The sequence below is a fragment of the Anser brachyrhynchus genome (genome assembly GCF_964034855.1).
Source record: "Anser brachyrhynchus genome assembly, chromosome: 1".
NCBI classification, from domain to species: domain Eukaryota; kingdom Metazoa; phylum Chordata; class Aves; order Anseriformes; family Anatidae; genus Anser; species Anser brachyrhynchus.
The window spans coordinates 45176463-45193354 of NC_137694.1; the positions used below are offsets into that span (position 1 = coordinate 45176463).

The window sequence follows — 16892 nt, forward strand, 5'->3', positions numbered from 1 at the left end:
CTTCTGAAACACACTCTTAAGCCTTCCTATAACAGTCTCCACACATAGCTCACTGCAGAACTCTGCTGCAACAATACCCACACTCCAGAAAAGAATGAGACACTCATGCAGAGAAGAAGAAAGAAACCATTTTTATTCTTGAGACACTGAAGTCTTGTTACAGCATCTAGCTGCATCCCCCTGACTGATTTTGCCTGCATGAGTATGGATTTCAACAGGGTAGGGCACCAGATACAAACCAGGAGACCACCACGGGAGGTAAGTAGCCATTTACAATGAGTCAGAGCACATGGCAAGTGTAACTCAGAGAGGGATTTTCCAGGGACCAGTCCGCCCTGCCAGGAGACTCAAGGAGCTGGCGAGGTGATCTTGCTTCCTAGAAAAGGCACTTTCCGGGACCGGAGTTGGTATAGAAGGAGAAATGGAGGCAGCAGGAAGAAGTACTGGGAAAAAGGGAGGGAGATGCTTCCCAATTTAAACCATTATGTGTCATGATGGGGCAGTGGTGAGAACGGGTGGGTTATTTTCAGTGTATCAGAAGAAGCAGCAAAGGCCACCTGCTGGCCTGTGCATTGACCAAGGCTGGCACAGAGCCCTGGCACCCACGGGAAGGGCTGCAAGGGCTGTGGCCAGCCACATGGCAGGAGGGAGCAGCGTGGTGGGCATGGCCCACCTGGAGACTGGTGCAGGAGGCAAGGGGACGGGAAGGGGGAAGGCAAACCGGGTGAACTCATTCTGTCCATTCCTTCTTGATGGACAGGTTCCACTCCCAGGTGAGATGGTCATGCTTGTCATCATCCGTGAAGAATGACTTGTTGTGATAGGTACCTCGAGCCAGCATTCCCTTAGGAGCCTCTTCAATAGGCGTCAAGAACTCATATTCCTCTGGCCGTGGCCCATAGCTGCCAACCATGAACGTGGCTTTGTCCACTAGGAGAAAACAATCCACAAGGGATGAGCTCCTCAGGTGGGGAAACAATAAAGCAGAGAAGAAGCCAGGAGCATAAGCCAAGAGCATGAGACAGAAAGGAAGTAGTGTGGAGAGAAAGGGATGGTAGTCAACAAGGGGAACACTCAGTGGAGGCAGTTAGAAAGCAGGCAAGCAAAACACAAGGACTGCTGGAAGGATGAATGGATGGATGGGCAGATAGGCAGGCACTTCGGCCTGCACCCTCTCAAATGGGCACGCTGCTAGAGGGGAGTGGGCACCCAGAACATACGGCTAGAAGTCTTTCTTGACCCCCTGCTACTTCTCTTTTCTGGTGAGAAGACGCTACTTGCATGCTTAATGGGCTTCAGACTTAGTGGTGGCTGCTTGCAGAAAATGCAAATGTGGGACGTGTGTGCAAAATGTGGCTTTCCTGTGCCAAGCCCAGATACGGCACCACTGTAAGAGAACAAGAGGTCATGGGCAAGCACAGGTCTCCATGGACAGTGGGAAGGTTTGCAGAGCAGCTCTAAATTTTACCAAGTACATCGGGAAGGATTTTCATGGCTGACAAACTCCACAAGGTGCTGAGCCACTCTTCAAATGCAGGTGGGGGAGGTGAAAATCTCTATACAGAGGAAATCTGTGGCAAACACCATCTAAGCAGTGTCTCTGGGGACGTTTCTGCTGCAGACGGTGGTGCAGCAAACAGACACCAGAGCTGGCTTGCAGTCAGTTCACACAGGCACAGGAAACAGTTGGCCTGGGTGACACAAAGTGCAGGCTAATGCACTCTGCCAAGAAGTCTTATCTCCTGCGTGGCAAGAGAGGCTCTGTCCTGGCACAAATCTGCAGGGACACTTCTTTGAGCAAGGGTAGGAGCATGGGTGTGCAGGGCATGACAGTCTCTTACTCACCCTTCACTCCCGTCCGGTAGGTGTGCTGCACGTATTTCAGTCCCGACACAATGTCCCTGTTTACCTGCAAAAAGTGACCAGAGGTAAGAGTCACCAGGAGGGTTTTGGTCCTCTGTCTGCTGTTTTTCCCACCTTATAAAGATGTCCATCTTGGATCTCTATACCAATGCTCTCAAGGGCTCAGCACAGGACACATTGTGGGAAGCCCTAACATCACTTCTCCACAGGCACCCAGAGACCTACAGATCCTTGGTGTGTTTGAGGGCATCTTTTGCCCTTCCCCATCCTTCCCCTAACTTTGAAGCTGACAGGGGCACATAAGTCAGATTCTCAGAATAGGCTGATGAGGACAAAGCAAAGTGAAGCAGAGAATTCCCAGTTAATAGCTTCCATATGGAAAACCAGAGATGGGTGACTGGAGTCATCCCTTTAGCACAAACAGGTGGGCAAGATTCACTGAGCTCTCCCAGATGCCCTCTAAACTCAACGGAGAGCTGGCGAGTTACTCCTAAAGAGATGGAGAGCACCATTTTGTTCATTATCTTTCTTCAAATCTCCCAGGGACAGCTTGTATGTATCCCTTTGCTGTCCCTATCCAGCATCACCGCCTTCCTGCAGCACTGTTCAATCTGGTAACAAGATGGGCAGATCCTTTTACATCCTGGGGAGAATCCGCATGGTGCCAGTTCTTACAAGCACTGGGACTGAGGGAGAGGGTTAGAGTAACTCGTCTGTCTCCAAGCATCTCCTATTAACAGGGCTCAGATACAGACGGAAATATTTCACAGCACAAAAGAGAGCTGGAGGTGTCTCTGGGGACAAAGCCATCTCTGAGACAGCAAGTGAGCCTCAGAGAGGGAGGGAGATCCTTCCTGCAGAACCCATACATTAACACTTCCCCTGCTCTGGTTCAGGAGAGCTATCCTCCTTCCTTTTGCACTCCGCCAAACCCAGCTTTGCCTGCAGCGAACATCTGTGGAGGTGATCGCTTCAGTGACAGATGCCACGCTGCAACGTGACCAAGTTTCATCTTCAGCTGGGAACAGAAGAAATGGCTGACACAGTGGTTAATGGGAGGGGGGGAGAAATTAGCCCATTTGGGCATATTGTGACACAGAAAAATTCAGATATCTTCAGCCAAATGCTACAGTATTAAATCTTTTCCATGCATTCATCAATTTCAGCAGTACAGACTGAACCCTGAACCAGTACATTATGGAAGGCCACCGTCTCTTCTTCTTCCTTTCCATTCCCACTCTGTGTGAATTAAAGACTTTCTGGTGACTAAAAATCAAGCCAAACTCAGCCAAAAACTACCTTTTTCACTTCCAAACAACCTGTTGTTCACCATCATGGGTGGACAGTAGGCAACTTCTTCCAAGGGGTGGGCAGGCAGACATAATGCTCTGGAAAGGCCCACTTCCTTGTTGGGTAGCATGACACCTAAAGCTAGGGGAGCTTTACCAAGGCCCAGCTTGTCCAGCTCTAGATATCTGATAGACTGCTGGTGACTGGCTTCAACAACTGAGGAGAAGCAACCAGAAGGAAAACAACTCACTTTGAAGTGGATCTTAACTCTGTATTCAACTCCTTCCTTTAATACAAAGGTCTCTTTCTTGAGTGCTTCAAGGTCACCTGCAAGGAGAGGATCAAGCCATTAGCCAGAGGTGTGACAGGGAGAAGAGACCACCTCCAGGGGGATGGGGCTGGGACTGGTGTCGGAGGTGAGGATCATTTCAGAAGACTGCACACCTGAAAAACAAGTGCACAGACGTGGGTACAAGCAACTGCACGGTGAGCACACACATGCAAAAATGCCTGCACCTGAGTGCATGTATGTGTCGGTGTCCACATCTGCACCGAAAACGCCCTAACAAACATGGGTCCGGGCATACACACGCAAATGTATTTACGTGCAGACCTGTTGTTAGCTATCTGCAGGAGGGCATCACGCTCCAGCCATGCCCAGCCCCAGTTTTGGGCGAGCTGAGCGTGTTTCACAGCCCCTGCCCGGCCCGCGAGGCCAGCCGGGCGCTGCGCGGTTTCGGTTGAACAGGAAGCCTCTCGGCTCCTGCGGGCCCAGCTTCCCCTCCGCGCAGAAAAGCCCTTATAAGGTGAAGCCTGGTCCTCTCCCCACGTGCCCTGGGGCCGGAACTGCAGCGCTGCTTGGTTCTGAAGTTTCACAACAGCCCGCTGCCCGAATGCATGCGCGTCCCTGGTGCTCAGGAGCTTAGCTGACAGGAAGTAAGAGAAGGCAGCAGAAACCCAGGAGCAAATAGGGCAATCCAAACGAAGAGAAAGACCCTCAACACTTTCCTGTTATGTCTCCTTTTTTCATACAAATGTACCTTAAAATAAAAAGCGAGGCTACCATACCCTCAGGATTCCTCTAAAACCCATCTGTAGTATTCCAAGGACAAATTCGCTTTCAACTTGAAGCATGCTGGGGCCTTTGCTTGCTCCCCTGTGTGCCCAGTGAGAGCCCGTGCCTACCTGTAAGGTCCATGGTGATCGGTCCTGGAGCAGAGTCACACACCAGGGTGAGCCGGGTGACCACCACGTTGGGAGCTGTTGGGTCTGCGGGTAGGAAAGGCAGGGGGAGGCTCTCAGGTTGCAAAATTAAGTGTTTGGGGGGAAAAGTGAAGAAGAAATGCCACTGACCTCCCACCCAGAGACTACACCTCACAAAGCACCCAGCAACACCAGGCTTCTCTTAGCACAACAGGACCATGCATCTACCCCAGATGCTCAACACAGATCCCTCCAGCCACCATCCCAATACACAGGAGGTCTTTCCCCTACAGGTGACTCCCCTCTTAAGATCATTTTGAGTAGCAAGGTCACAGGCTGTCCCCCTCACGTTTCAAACCCTTCAGGAGTCCTCCGAGGTCCACATACCCTCACCACAAGCCCCTTCCTGATGCTAGCACTCACTGCTACCTTACACGTAATGCTCAGAGCATCTTCTCTGCCTCCTTTTTATGCATCTCCCCACCTTCCCGTAGCCAGTCCTCCAGCAGAAGCAGCGTCTGGTCAGGCAAGCTCCCTCTTCTTTGAGGCCACCTTGCCCTATCCCCTAGGCACACTGTTGCTGTGCATCTCCCTAGCCCCTTTCCTACAGGATGCTCAGCCTACCTGCCACCACAGGTCCATCTCCCAGCAGGGACTTCTTGTATTTAGCAAGGCTCTCATCGTCTTTGTCCAACTCTTGCAGCTCCTGCAGTGTTTTCTGGGGAGGAGGTTTGTAGTTCAGTTTCCCATCCAGCTCATCATCGTCTTCCTCCACATGAGGTTCCTGTGTCTTCTCAGTCATGATCACTTGGTCTGGGTAGCAGAGAGGAGCAGTCAATGGGATCACTCTGTGGAGGAACAGCGTCCCTGGGGGCACGTTGTGGGTCAGTCCCCAGGCAGTCAGGCAGGCACCTGCCCGGCGCTGAACTCAGCGGGATCGTCAAAGGCAAATGGCGACAGCGATCGGCTGCAATCCCGACACCGCCGTGCCGATATTGAGGCTCGAACACAACCCCCTCCTGCCCCCACTCCTCTCCCTGCAGGCACCGCGCACACGCAGACCTACACCAGCCTTCCCTCGCGGGGAGGAGGCACGGGAGCGGAGGCTGAAACCGGTGTGATTTACAGCTGCTCTGCAGCACGATCGCTGGCCGGCAATCCTGCAATTACAAGCCACCGTACAAGGCTTCAGCGCCTGCCAGAGATCTCACACAAAGAGCCACAGCCACGCAGCAGGGCACAGAGACATGAATGTAACCAAGGACGGGTGTTTCTTTTGCCCTCTTGTTTTAAGCCAGCAGTCAGACAGCGTTTCATGAAAAGATCAAGTACCTGACAGCTGCTCCCTTACATTAGCAAGCTACCTAAAGCCCTCGAGGAAATGCACACACTTTGGTCTATCTGCTGGCATCCCTAGTGTTTGCTCCTAGGAACAGCTCACCTCACACCCCCCAGGTCTCCTTCCTGCTAAGGAAGGAAGCACGAGGGTGACTGCATCGAGCCCGGCTGCAGAGCTGCCCTGCATACCTGCACTTCATCCGCAGGGCTTCTCGGAAAAGAGAGGCAGGAAGGCTGGGGCTCGCAGCCACGCACTCAGCACGGCCAGGATGCGTGATGCTGAGTGCTGGCAGAGTGAAACAGCTTGGGTAGCATCCCAAACGGGAGCCAGAGCGGGGAGAGAAAGGCTGATGGGCAGCCTGGCAGAGAGCACAAGATGGGGAAAGAGGAGACAAAGGCATGCAAAAAGGAGGGAGAGGTGAGCAGCACTGCGCCAGGTCCCCTCTGTCAGCTGCCTGCCTGGCAGAGCCAGCCACATGGTCCTAACCTCCTTCCCGTTCTCCAGAGAAAGGCAGAAAGACAGAGCCGTGCCCTCCGGCGCCGGTGGGTGTTGCAGATGGCCAAGCCACTCCTTGCTGTTTGACAGCGAGGTGATTTGGTTGAGCTACACAGGCCATTCAGTTCACTTCAGCTTATCCTTACATTAACTCCTTCTCTGAGGCTGTCTCTGCCAGAAATTCACTTTTTGCCTGGTTCCTTGCAGTTCCTCCATCAAGACCTTTATTCCTCTCTACAGCCGTGGCCATAATACTCCCAGAATTTCCCAGAAGGGAGCTACCAGGATAGTTTTCTCATTCATTGAAGCAGAACGGAAATAAATAAATAAATATGCAACAGTTCACAGTGAATCAGCAAGTGGAACCAGGCAGCAATGAGTAATACGCAGACCTCCCAGCGCAATCCCAGCACAGGTGAGATCAGAGGAAAACATTCAAGGAGGCATATATCGGCAAAGGCACGTTACAGAGGGACAGAGAAGGACGGAGCAGCACAAGCCGCGTACTCAGCCAGGCATGGCAATGGATAACGGTTCTGATGCAAGACGGCTTTGCAACAGCATGTTGCCGTGAGTCAGGAACTAGTGCAGGGGGGCAGCTGGGAAATAAAAGGAAATCCCAGCTCGACTGGACAGGAAGAAAAGCTTGTCCCAGCAGCCAAATGCCCTGGGCTGAGTTCATGCCCATTCCTGGCTCCGGGAGTGCGAAGGACCTGCGTACCATGGGAAAGGCACCTGAGCTTGTCCTAATGAGGAAGGAAACCAGCAGCTCCCCGCCAGAACCACAGAACAGAGCTGTCTGCCTGCCCCTGTCCTCCACATGTCACGGCTGTGGTTTAATCACAGGAGGGGGAGAGACCCAGGAGGAGAGAGAGATCCCGCTGGCCACATGCACAGAGGAGGCAGAGTCAGGGCCGGACCAGCTGGCTGCTGCCCATCTCTCAGACCTTCCCTTTGCGTCACGCATGGCGCAGACCTTCCCTCCCAGCCCACGGGCAGCTCACTTGAAGCGGGGGTGCTTTTAGGTTCTGAAAACCTCCCAGAGGGGTATGCAGGCAGCCTGCTGTGCCAATGGCAAGAGCCCATGCAGAACGGCACCAGCCATGCTGCCTGGCAGGAACAACCCCCAGCTCAAGCGCGTCTCTGCAAGATGGCACTGATCAGACCCCACTCTGGCGCTTCTCCACTTCCTACGACGTTCCCAGGCAGGGAGGTCACCATGAGGAAAGCTCACATCCCCGCTGCCCCTGCCCTTGTCTCACAGGCAGCAGCTCCCCGAGGCTGGGGAGAGCCCCAGGTAGCGGGGAGATCTGGGGCTGGGCGCAGCCCTGGGCGCCGAAGCTGCTCGCCCCAGCTCTGGGGACTCCGCAAGCAGAGAGATGCTACAGGGCTCAGGCACGCTGAGTCTCCGTGGGTAAGCGTGTCAGCACCCACCTGTCAGCATGCCGGGGCTCCCGTGCCACTGCCCAGGCCATGGGCTCTGCTGGCACAGAGACCCCCTGGGCCTCAGGCCATGAGATATATTAAAAGCAAAAAATATTAACCCCATAAACGGTTTACACAAGGAGAGATCTGGCTGATTTGTGCCCCACTCTGCCCTATTTTTCTTGCTTTCCCACAGCCCCAACCCACAGCTCTGCATTGCCTGTGCTTCCGAGGCCCAGGAGCTCCCAGGCAGCAGCAGGGCTGCGTTAGGGACCCCCCCTCAGACATGGCTGCAGGAGGACACGGAGGGATCACGCTCTCGCAGCAGCACTGCCTGTGCCGGGGTGGGGGCTGCCCTCGCTCCCGCAGCCTTTGGGGACAGGGGGCTGCAGATGAGGTGGGTGGTGGGCACCTCCTCACCCCCCCCGCCCCGCTGTCACAGGGCACGAGGAGGGGCATCAGAGGGGCAACATTTTATCCACGCTCCCTCTGCGCACCTAATTAACCTCCCCAAATCTCCACCCGAGCCAGGGCTTATCTCCGGTTAGCGGGTTTGGCAGGGGGGCAGCAATTTTCCCCCACGGGGGAGCTCCGCGCCTGCCCGCCCGGCGCCCCCCATTCCACCCCCAGGGTGCGAGGGCAGAGGGGGAGCCCAGCGCCCTGCCGCCCCCGGCACCCCGGGGTGCCAGGCGGGGAGCCCCCCTCCGCCGCCACCCCCCTGCCCGTGCCAGTGCCCTCCCGCCACCCCGGGGGGCACGGGGGCCGCCCCCCCTTCCTCTGCCCCCCCGCCCCATCCCCATCCCTCCCAGCGCAACTTCCCCGGAGGATGCGGGCAGGGCCCTGACCTCCCCGCCCGTCTCCCCGGGCGATGGAGCCGCAAGCCAGAACAAAGGCGCAAAGTTGCGGGGCGCAGCATCTCGCCCCCTCCCCGGCCCCCCCGGCCCACGGTCCCCCCCCTGCCCGGGTCCGCACTCACTGCCTGCGCGGCGCCTGCCTCCGGGGTCCTCCTCTGCTCGCAGCGCTCCGCTTTCAGCTTTGGCAGTTGGAGCAGGAAGGAAGTTGGCGGAAAAAAAAAAAAATAACACTCACACGCTCAAAAAAAAAAAAAAAAAAAAGCCACCACCACCAACCCACTCGAAGAGGAAGCCCCGAGACGCGGGCAGGCTCCGCATGCCGCCCAGCTCCGCGCACGGGGGCGCAGCGCCCTGCCCCGCTTTGTCTGCGCCGCGCGCCTCTTGCTCCGCTTTGTCCCCTGCGCGGCCCCGGGCTCTTTGTGCCCGCTGCTGCACCTGGGGGTGGCCCTTTGTTTTTCAGCCCCGCTTTTAGTTGTATTTATTTTCCTCCTTGCTCGGGATGCTGTAATTAAGGTGGATTTGGAAAGCTGACCCCCATTTACGCTGCTGTTATACTGCTGTTATACTGCTGTTACACCGATTTATACTGAGGGTAAGTGGAGAATCAGGTCGTGTGCATCCGTGCATACGTGGGGGGCTTGTAAATGGAGGTAGTTACACACGAACCTCGTTTTCTCCCGGTTAGCACATGCTACCTGCTGCATTTAATCAGCGAATTGTTCCCATCCAGCCGCGTGTTCCCAACTCTCAGCCATTTTCCGACAAGCAGTTTCAAAGACCAGCTACATCAGGAATAAGCTCACATTTCCTAGGGATGCTTAAATGATCACAAAGATTTTACACCACTTCCTCTCTGAAATATCAGCAGATTTTAATCTTCCTCTTCCACTCACAAATTGCTCACTTAGTTCTCCAGTCGCATAGCTCCTCCACACACATAATCCTCAGCGCAGAATTCAAGAACAAATTGGATCATTGGTCTGCAACCAACAAATCTGGATCTGAAATGACTGATGGACTCCTTTTAATGCATTTGCAGAAGCAAACTGAGCAAAACAAATCTATTGTCAAGGGGATTCAATTCACTGCCCGGGATCCATGTGTCTATTAGAAAATATTTATCATACACAAATTTTGAAAGGCTGCAGACAACTAAGTAAGAGGAATCTCTGTCAGATCTGAGACTGATCTCAGAAAGGGGGGATGACTTTCCCAGCCTACATTGCTTTGATTCAAGCTATGGAAGGCACTTTGAATTCTGCCCTCATGCATTTCAAGGGACAAACAGAGCATATCTCTGGCTGGCAATAGATTTCCATTTAGCCAGAGCTGCAGCCTTAGAAACACTTTAAGCCTCCATGAATTAGCTCCATGACCAAGAGAAATTATTTTATGCTCTGCTGCTCTTTCTCACTCCTACACTTACCCTTCTTGTTGGCCAGCACAAGAGAATTGAGCTGAACACAGCACTGAGCTGAGTTTTAAACATACCTGCCAAAAATAGGTAAGCAAATACATAAGTATATAGCAGTGAGTTTATACACACAAATACAAATACAGATGTGAAAGTATATAAAGAAGAGTTTTCCATCCTTGTTCACTTGTGCTGGCACAAGAGAAGGGGCTGTGTGGTCATGGGGATGGGGAAAGGACAGAGCAAGTTCTTTCAGTGGCCATACCAAATTATGGTGGCTTGGACTGCGTGAACAGGCCTGGGCAAGCTGTGAAGAGCTGGGTGTGTTAACTACAGGGAGCTTTGAGAAGATGGTCTTATTTTGTAGCCTCTGTGTCTTATAAATCAACTTTTTGGATTGGTTCTAGAAGTGTCCTGACTATCTCCAATTTCAGCAGAATTCCCAGTTTGCACTGGGGACCAGAACGCCCTGGCCAGAAAAGTGTGTGGGTTGAGGTTACTGTTTGCCCATGGCTTGGCTTGAGGGTTCCTTGGGTTTAGTGGCTGTGTACAGAGAAACCAGAGCAATCGGAACTCTAGAGTTATTGCGATCATTTTTGCTGGTGAATGGTTGGATTTAGTTTTATTTCCTTGTTGTTGTTGTTGTTGTTGGAGATAAATACTGGACTGCCTGTGTCTTTGTGTAGCTGTATACACACTATTTCGAAAAGTATGTGAGCATACATCAAGACCAGTATATCCACAAATATGCGCATAGAGGTGTAGGTATGTACATCTGTGCACCACCACAGGTGTGTACGCTTAGCCTATACTGGCACGAATGCCTAGAACACAGGAGATATGGGGTTTACTCCTAGATTAGAAACTAGCCAGTATGTAATTAGGGACAAATCATGTTATTGCTCTGTGCTTCATCTTCTTGTTGGTAAGAGAGGTGAGAAGAAACTGCAGACATTGGATACGCACCATGGAGAGCAGATGGGAGCTTAGAAACCAGGCGTCATCCTTCAGGTTGGCACATCCAACATCCCGCTGGGGAACCACGTCACTGATCTGCTGGAAGAAAGGCAGGTTTTGAACAGTGTTGCAGCAGAACATCACTGAAAGCAAATCCCTACCACCACGTATTTCATCTCTGACAAACTGATGCCATGCAACAAAGATCATCTCTTGGCAGACTTTGTCCAACCCCAGCCAATTCTTACGTCTGTGACAGAAGGAGGCAAGGACAACAGCTAGACTGTACCCACTGCGTTGCAAAAGAAATTGCAATGTTTCAAATGTGGGTTTAGTTGGAAAATAATATTTAAAATATTTAATCAAATATTAAATAAACTAAATATTAAATATTATTAGGTCCTATTTACTTTCTTTCCACTGAACAGAGTCAGTTGTACAATTAGTTGACCACATTAATACATGTAACCAACCACTAACATCTAAACTTGTTTCAAGTCAATATCCAAAACCTTATTCAAATTTTTAAATGCATATCCTTCAACTACAACCTTTACTCCTAACTGTCAAATGCCTTCTGTAGCACCTTATTGGACCCAACATATCCTGAACTTTCTTAAAAATTTTAAGGTTAAAAAAATAAATAAAATAGGCATGGTATCTTTTTTTCTATTTGTGTTTGGATTGCTGCCACAAGCTGTCCACCATTTCTGTGTTGGAATTTATTTTTTTTTTCCTGGTGCTACATTGCTGTGGTGTGCTGCTAAATGTTATCTCCAGAAGAGACGGCTGCATTTGAGGAAAGGAAACTATTTTATAGCCTTTAGAAGTGACTAACTCAGGAAAACGTCACCTGTTATAATCCTGTACTTTGATCTGCTCTTTAACTGTAAAACTTTCAAAGTGGGTGCTGAAATTTCCCAGGCTGGAAAGCACCAGCATGGGGACTACAGGTAGATTTCAGTCTGGGTGGGGAATCCTTGTCTGTAGTTTTAAGAGGCTCGATAATATAATATTTTTCCCACTGCTCTTGTAAAGTGGCTTGGTCTGGAGCTATTCATTTGCACTTGCGCTGAACTCAGCACAGGGTGTTGCTGGCGCACACTGCTCGCTAATGAATAACACTGCCGAATCCTGTCACCGTCATGAGCTTTGCCTCCCCCTCAAGCTTTCCACAGTTTCCAGGAAGACTACAGGCACTACACCGGGAAGACAACCTCATGGTGCAGCAAACTGATGTCAACAACTGCTGCAGGGCAGCATCTCTTTTGGCAGAGGGTGTCCCCAGGCCGGGTAGTGTCCCTCAGTGCATGTGGAGGTCTCTTCTCCTCCAGAGATCACAGGGTGATCCGGGCCTGAGGCAGTCACAAGACGAGCACAGGAAGGCAGCAGGTCAGGGTGTTTAGACACGGGGCCTTTCCCTGCTGTACAAGGGAGCATTTGCTGCATCAGGAGGTGCCACCCGGCTCCCTGGTAAACCCAGCACTGCCTCCTCCACCTCTGGTTAAGCAGGATGAACCGGGGAATGCAGCTGGTGAAGCATGGATTCGTTCTGCGTGAAGAAAACACAGGCTCAAGGCAACCCAGGGTTTGCTTTAAAAGGCAGCATCCTGAGGTTGATCCTGCTGTGCCCAGCACACGTGGCGCCTGTCTTCTCCCTTCTCGGTGCCACCCGCCCCTCCTAAAGCACTGCGAGGGTGTGTGCAGCTGCTGGGGTGGGCAGGGAGGAGGGGATGGGGCTAGACACAGAGCCCCTGGGAAGGGTTCAGCTGGGCTTCCCACCCCCGGAGCCACAGCAGTCCCTTCAAACCACCTGCCCACAAGGCTCGTGGGCTCTCAGCCAGGCAAGGAGCTGAACCCAGAACGCGTGACTGGGTGCTCCATCTCTCCAGCTCCTCCAGAAGAGATTTCCTTGAAAGATGGAGAGAAGATTGGAGATTTAATGCTTGTCTAAGCTGCTTTCAGGCCAGTTAACGTGCTAATCCCATAACCCTTGTCTCCAGCCTCAAGGTGTGCAAAGACTTCACATGTCTCTCCTGCATGCCTTGCCTCCCCTGGGGGAGCGAGGAGAATGGCAAGGCAGGGAGAGGGAAAGAGGCTGGGGATGACGGGGTGCAGGCAGACAGAGCCTGTTTCCTCCAGAGGCCATCCTGAGAAATGCTGAGGATGGACACAGCAGCCCAGTTAAGGAGAGGGAGAGTGAAGGTGGAAAGGGCCAGGGAGAGAGGAAGGACAGGGATGGGTGTAGGGAAGAAGGTCCCTGCCTCCAGGGAGCAGGGATGTCTCCTCTGCACGCCCTGCACTCCAGGGCCCAGCGTGGAGGAAAGCAACTCCTGCCCTCTGTCCCTCTCAACGGCTGCTGGGCAGGAGCCTGCCTCTCACGGGGCTGCTGTCCTGGAGGAGTCACCCACCACCGCAGGCTTTGAAAGAGGGCTGGATTATTTCGGGGCCTCTCAGAAAACGGGTGGTTATGTAAGGTCAGATCTCAGCGCGTGTAATCAAATCTCAGCCCTAAGCTGATCGCCAGGCAGGGTGTTAGGGAGGTATTTATCCAAGCTCTCCCACATGCACCGTGGCTTCCTTCCCTCCGACACAGCCGGAGCTGAAGCTGGGACTAAATCAGGAGAGCTGTGGCATCCTCTTTTCTCTGCTGGCCTTAGAAAATCTCCTTGCCAGCTGCACTCTGCCTTGCCCATGCTAAATGCTCATTTCAACAGAGCTCGACTTCATGCTGGAATTCATGGCTTGGTGTGAGGCTGTGCCCAGGACCCCGCTAGCTCTCCATGTGCCTTGGTGCTTCAGCCACAGCAGTGCTCAGGGCGCGCTGCTTGCAGCTGTGCAGCCTCCCCTGGAGCCAGGGAGGCGGTGGTTATCAGCCTTTCTGTGCCAACATTCTTCCTTTATTGCACTTGTGCTGTTCCTGTATTAAGGCTCCCATGGCCCTGCCCCTGCCAACCCCCACAGTGTTTTTGTGGCAGGTTCTCACGGAAAGCACTGGTGTGAGAACTGGCCCTCCTCCCTCTCTTTCTTCACCTCTTGTTTTGTAGACTTCAGTGTATAAAATAGAAAACTAAATGTGGTGAGCTATTTAAATTCTCAGTAGCTATTATCCAATAATATATACACACGGAATCGTAACAACCAACGAATGTGCAACATTTGCATGCAATTCTCCTAGCATTCTCCTCCCAGAGCTAATAGAGTCATAACCAGAAATAATCAATAAGTGGGTCCTGATGAAAATTATATAATGCCAAGGAAAAGCATGGCAAGCAATTGTCATCCTCATCACCTTTGTCATCATCACCTGCTGCACTGGTGAGACCCCCAAGGGAGGATGCTCCTATGGAACCCCATTGTTGCTATTCCCAGCTGGTCACTGGGGAAAGTCTTCCCCTTTCCCTCTCCCCCCCTTCATTTATTTGCATTTTGTTCTATAGCTACCTTTAACCTTTACAGTCACTGTATGCCTTCAGCTATGTACCCTGCAAATGGATCTTTGTGTATGTGAATGTGTGAGTACATGCGTTGTGCAACACGTGTAAACCCAGTGTGCAGTGATAGCTCCTAACCAGCTCACTTCGTCCATCATGTGCTTCTTGTGCTTGACTGGACCCCAGAAGTGGGCTGCAGCTCCAGGTCCTTGGCACAGAAATGGCCTCAGGGGCCTCCCAGTAAGAAGATCTAACTCACTTTGTGAGGGGTGTACCTCCACTTGAAAGCAAGCATGTACTGGGTCTAAATTAAAGGAAGGGTTGGAATCTGCCAGTGAAAAAACATAACATCAAAACAAACAAACAAACATTAAAACATTAAAACCTAAGGATTTGTGAAACCCTGGGGGGAGAACATAAGGCTTAGTCCATGGTAATACACCTGATCAATAACAAAAGTGGTTTGTTGTTGTTTTTTTTTTAATATGATTTACGTTTCCATCCCCTGTTTTTTCCCCCTTCTGCGGTTATTTTCATCAGAGATCTGCTGTAGCATGGCAGCTAGAGCATTTAGCATCCATGTGTCTGGGAGATAAGCAGCCACCCAAGAGACAAGATAATGGAGCAGGAAGAGCTGCCTCCTCTGCCCATTAGCTGAATGTTCCCAAGGAGAATGCAAGATGCTCCCCAAAAGCAATCATTTCTATTTGAAAGCCTCATCTGTTACTTCAAAAAAAAAAAAATCCTAATAATGGTGGTGGTGGCAAAGAGTCGAACTGAATGGGATTGCACAGCAGCGCTTTTATGTAGTAGCAGGAGGAAAGAGTCTGTAGCATGGTGTGAAAGCCATAGGAATAGATGTGTCTCCTTAAGAAGAAGAAAGAAACATTTTACCAAAATGTGTTAGAAGAGCCTCTCTTGATTGGGCTGCTGGTTGCCAAGGAGAAAGAATTGATCATTCAGAGCAAAATGAGAAGAGGAGCTGTCAGGAAAGAAGACATCTGGAGCTGACTTGTGCACGGTTTTGTCTTCTTAGCCCAGTGACACTGAATCGTTTGCTTCACTGTTTTAAACAGAATAAACTTCTGTAAATATCTGATTTCCATTTAAATAAATAAATAAAATCTTGGAGCCTCTTCTTTTTTTTCTTCTTCTTCTTAGCAATGAAGCTAAACAAGACTTCCATGCTTGGTTCAATGTGTGATCACTTTTAGTCAGTGCAAGTGGGTCACTAAATCACCGCTTGCAGGTACATGGCATGTAATTCATACAGAAAGAATCAATAATGAAATTTTAAAAAAACTAAGGAAGATTCTTGAGACAATACTGTAAAAAATGTGCTATTCAGGTACATTTTTAAAAGCAACAACATGCTCTGGCTTCTGGCAGCCAGATAGACAACAAGATTAACTCCTTGTGTTTGATCAAAAAAGTGAAAAAATGTCCTAGTTCAGGACTTTAATGTTAAGCTTGTTTGGTAAATGCCATTCAGGAGGAAAATAATTTTATAAAAGAAAAACAGATATTCTAATTGTTGACAGAGCAACAATAGGAAAGAAAGGAAGTTTTTAAAAATGATCTAACAAGCTCAGTCCTACTGCAGCACCACCAACAGCCTGGAAGCAGACATTAAGCAAAGTTAGTGCACAGAAAGGACGCTTACTCACGTTACTGCCTTCTCCTGGGACAACTCAGCTCTGAGCAGGGGGATGCTCCTAAACGATGAATCACAAAGAAGTTATAAAGTACTGAGCTCTTTGTGCTGCATGGCCAAGCTCATCGCTCCCCACAGCAGATGTCTGGGTGGATGGGTCTTATCTGCAGGTCTCTGAGATTTCTGTACACCAGTTTCCATATTTACAGTTAGGGGTGATGAAAATTTGCTCTGTATTTTGAGATCTGGGGGTGACTAAAAACGAGAAGATTCATTCTGCTTTTCTTTTTATTTATACCAACCAGGGAAATGTTTGTGTAAATTAATAAAATCCTACCAGTGTACTTCTTGAGAGCATTAGGTGGCAAGACTTTGTTATCTGTTTGAACAAAGGCCAGGCTCACTGCTCGGAGCAAGAAAATGTAACTCTCCGGTAGCTAATGAAGTGTATGACAGGCTACACGGGTTTTATATCGTCTGCTATAAAAAGCCCTGGCACGTCCTAAAGTGTTGGTGCCTGAGAGCCTGGGGCCTGCAACGATGTGCTGGCATGCACATTAAGCACCTTGACAGAAGGGGAAAAGCAGGATCCTCGCCTTCCCTGAGGAAGCCTGGGGACAGCAGCACAAGCGGACTGCTCAGATGTGTAACGTGGAGCTGCATGAGCGGCCTGGTGCCACCGAGCACCCCCTGCTAGGAAACATCAGGGGCTTAGCCACGTCCCCAGTGTCACCTACTTTCTAACACAGGCAGGGACATTGCTGGTAGTTCAACTAAGCTTTAGGGTTTGATTTATTTTTCCTCAAAGGGCCTTTTTCTCCAGACCGACCTTGGAAATCTCTCTCTGGAGCCGTGGCAGTGGAAAAGCAGGCCTCAGCCTCTTTCACCTCTACCTCATTGCCGGAGCAGTCTCCAGGGTGTGACTGGAACTGAAACTCAGGAACCAGGCTCTTCTGCAAGCTGA

General features: G+C 51.0%; 1 protein-coding gene and 1 long non-coding RNA gene across 2 annotated transcripts; one reads left to right on the forward strand and one right to left on the reverse strand.

Moving 5' to 3' along the window:
* Positions 1-106: 106 nt before the first annotated feature.
* On the reverse strand, positions 107-8740 carry ARHGDIB (Rho GDP dissociation inhibitor beta). The gene is made up of 6 exons (XM_080595463.1): positions 8592-8740; positions 4981-5169; positions 4339-4422; positions 3404-3480; positions 1846-1909; positions 107-930 (listed from the first exon to the last, which is right to left on the reverse strand). The coding sequence occupies exons 2-6, from the start codon at positions 5156-5158 to the stop codon at positions 731-733; spliced, it is 603 nt and encodes a 200-aa protein (XP_080451589.1). The 5' UTR covers positions 5159-5169; positions 8592-8740; the 3' UTR covers positions 107-730.
* A 172-nt stretch (positions 8741-8912) lies between these two features.
* LOC308196480 lies at positions 8913-15913 on the forward strand. The gene is made up of 3 exons (XR_013952241.1): positions 8913-9061; positions 10814-14355; positions 14815-15913. It is a non-coding gene; the product is annotated as an uncharacterized lncRNA (long non-coding RNA).
* The last annotated feature ends 979 nt before the right edge of the window (positions 15914-16892 follow it).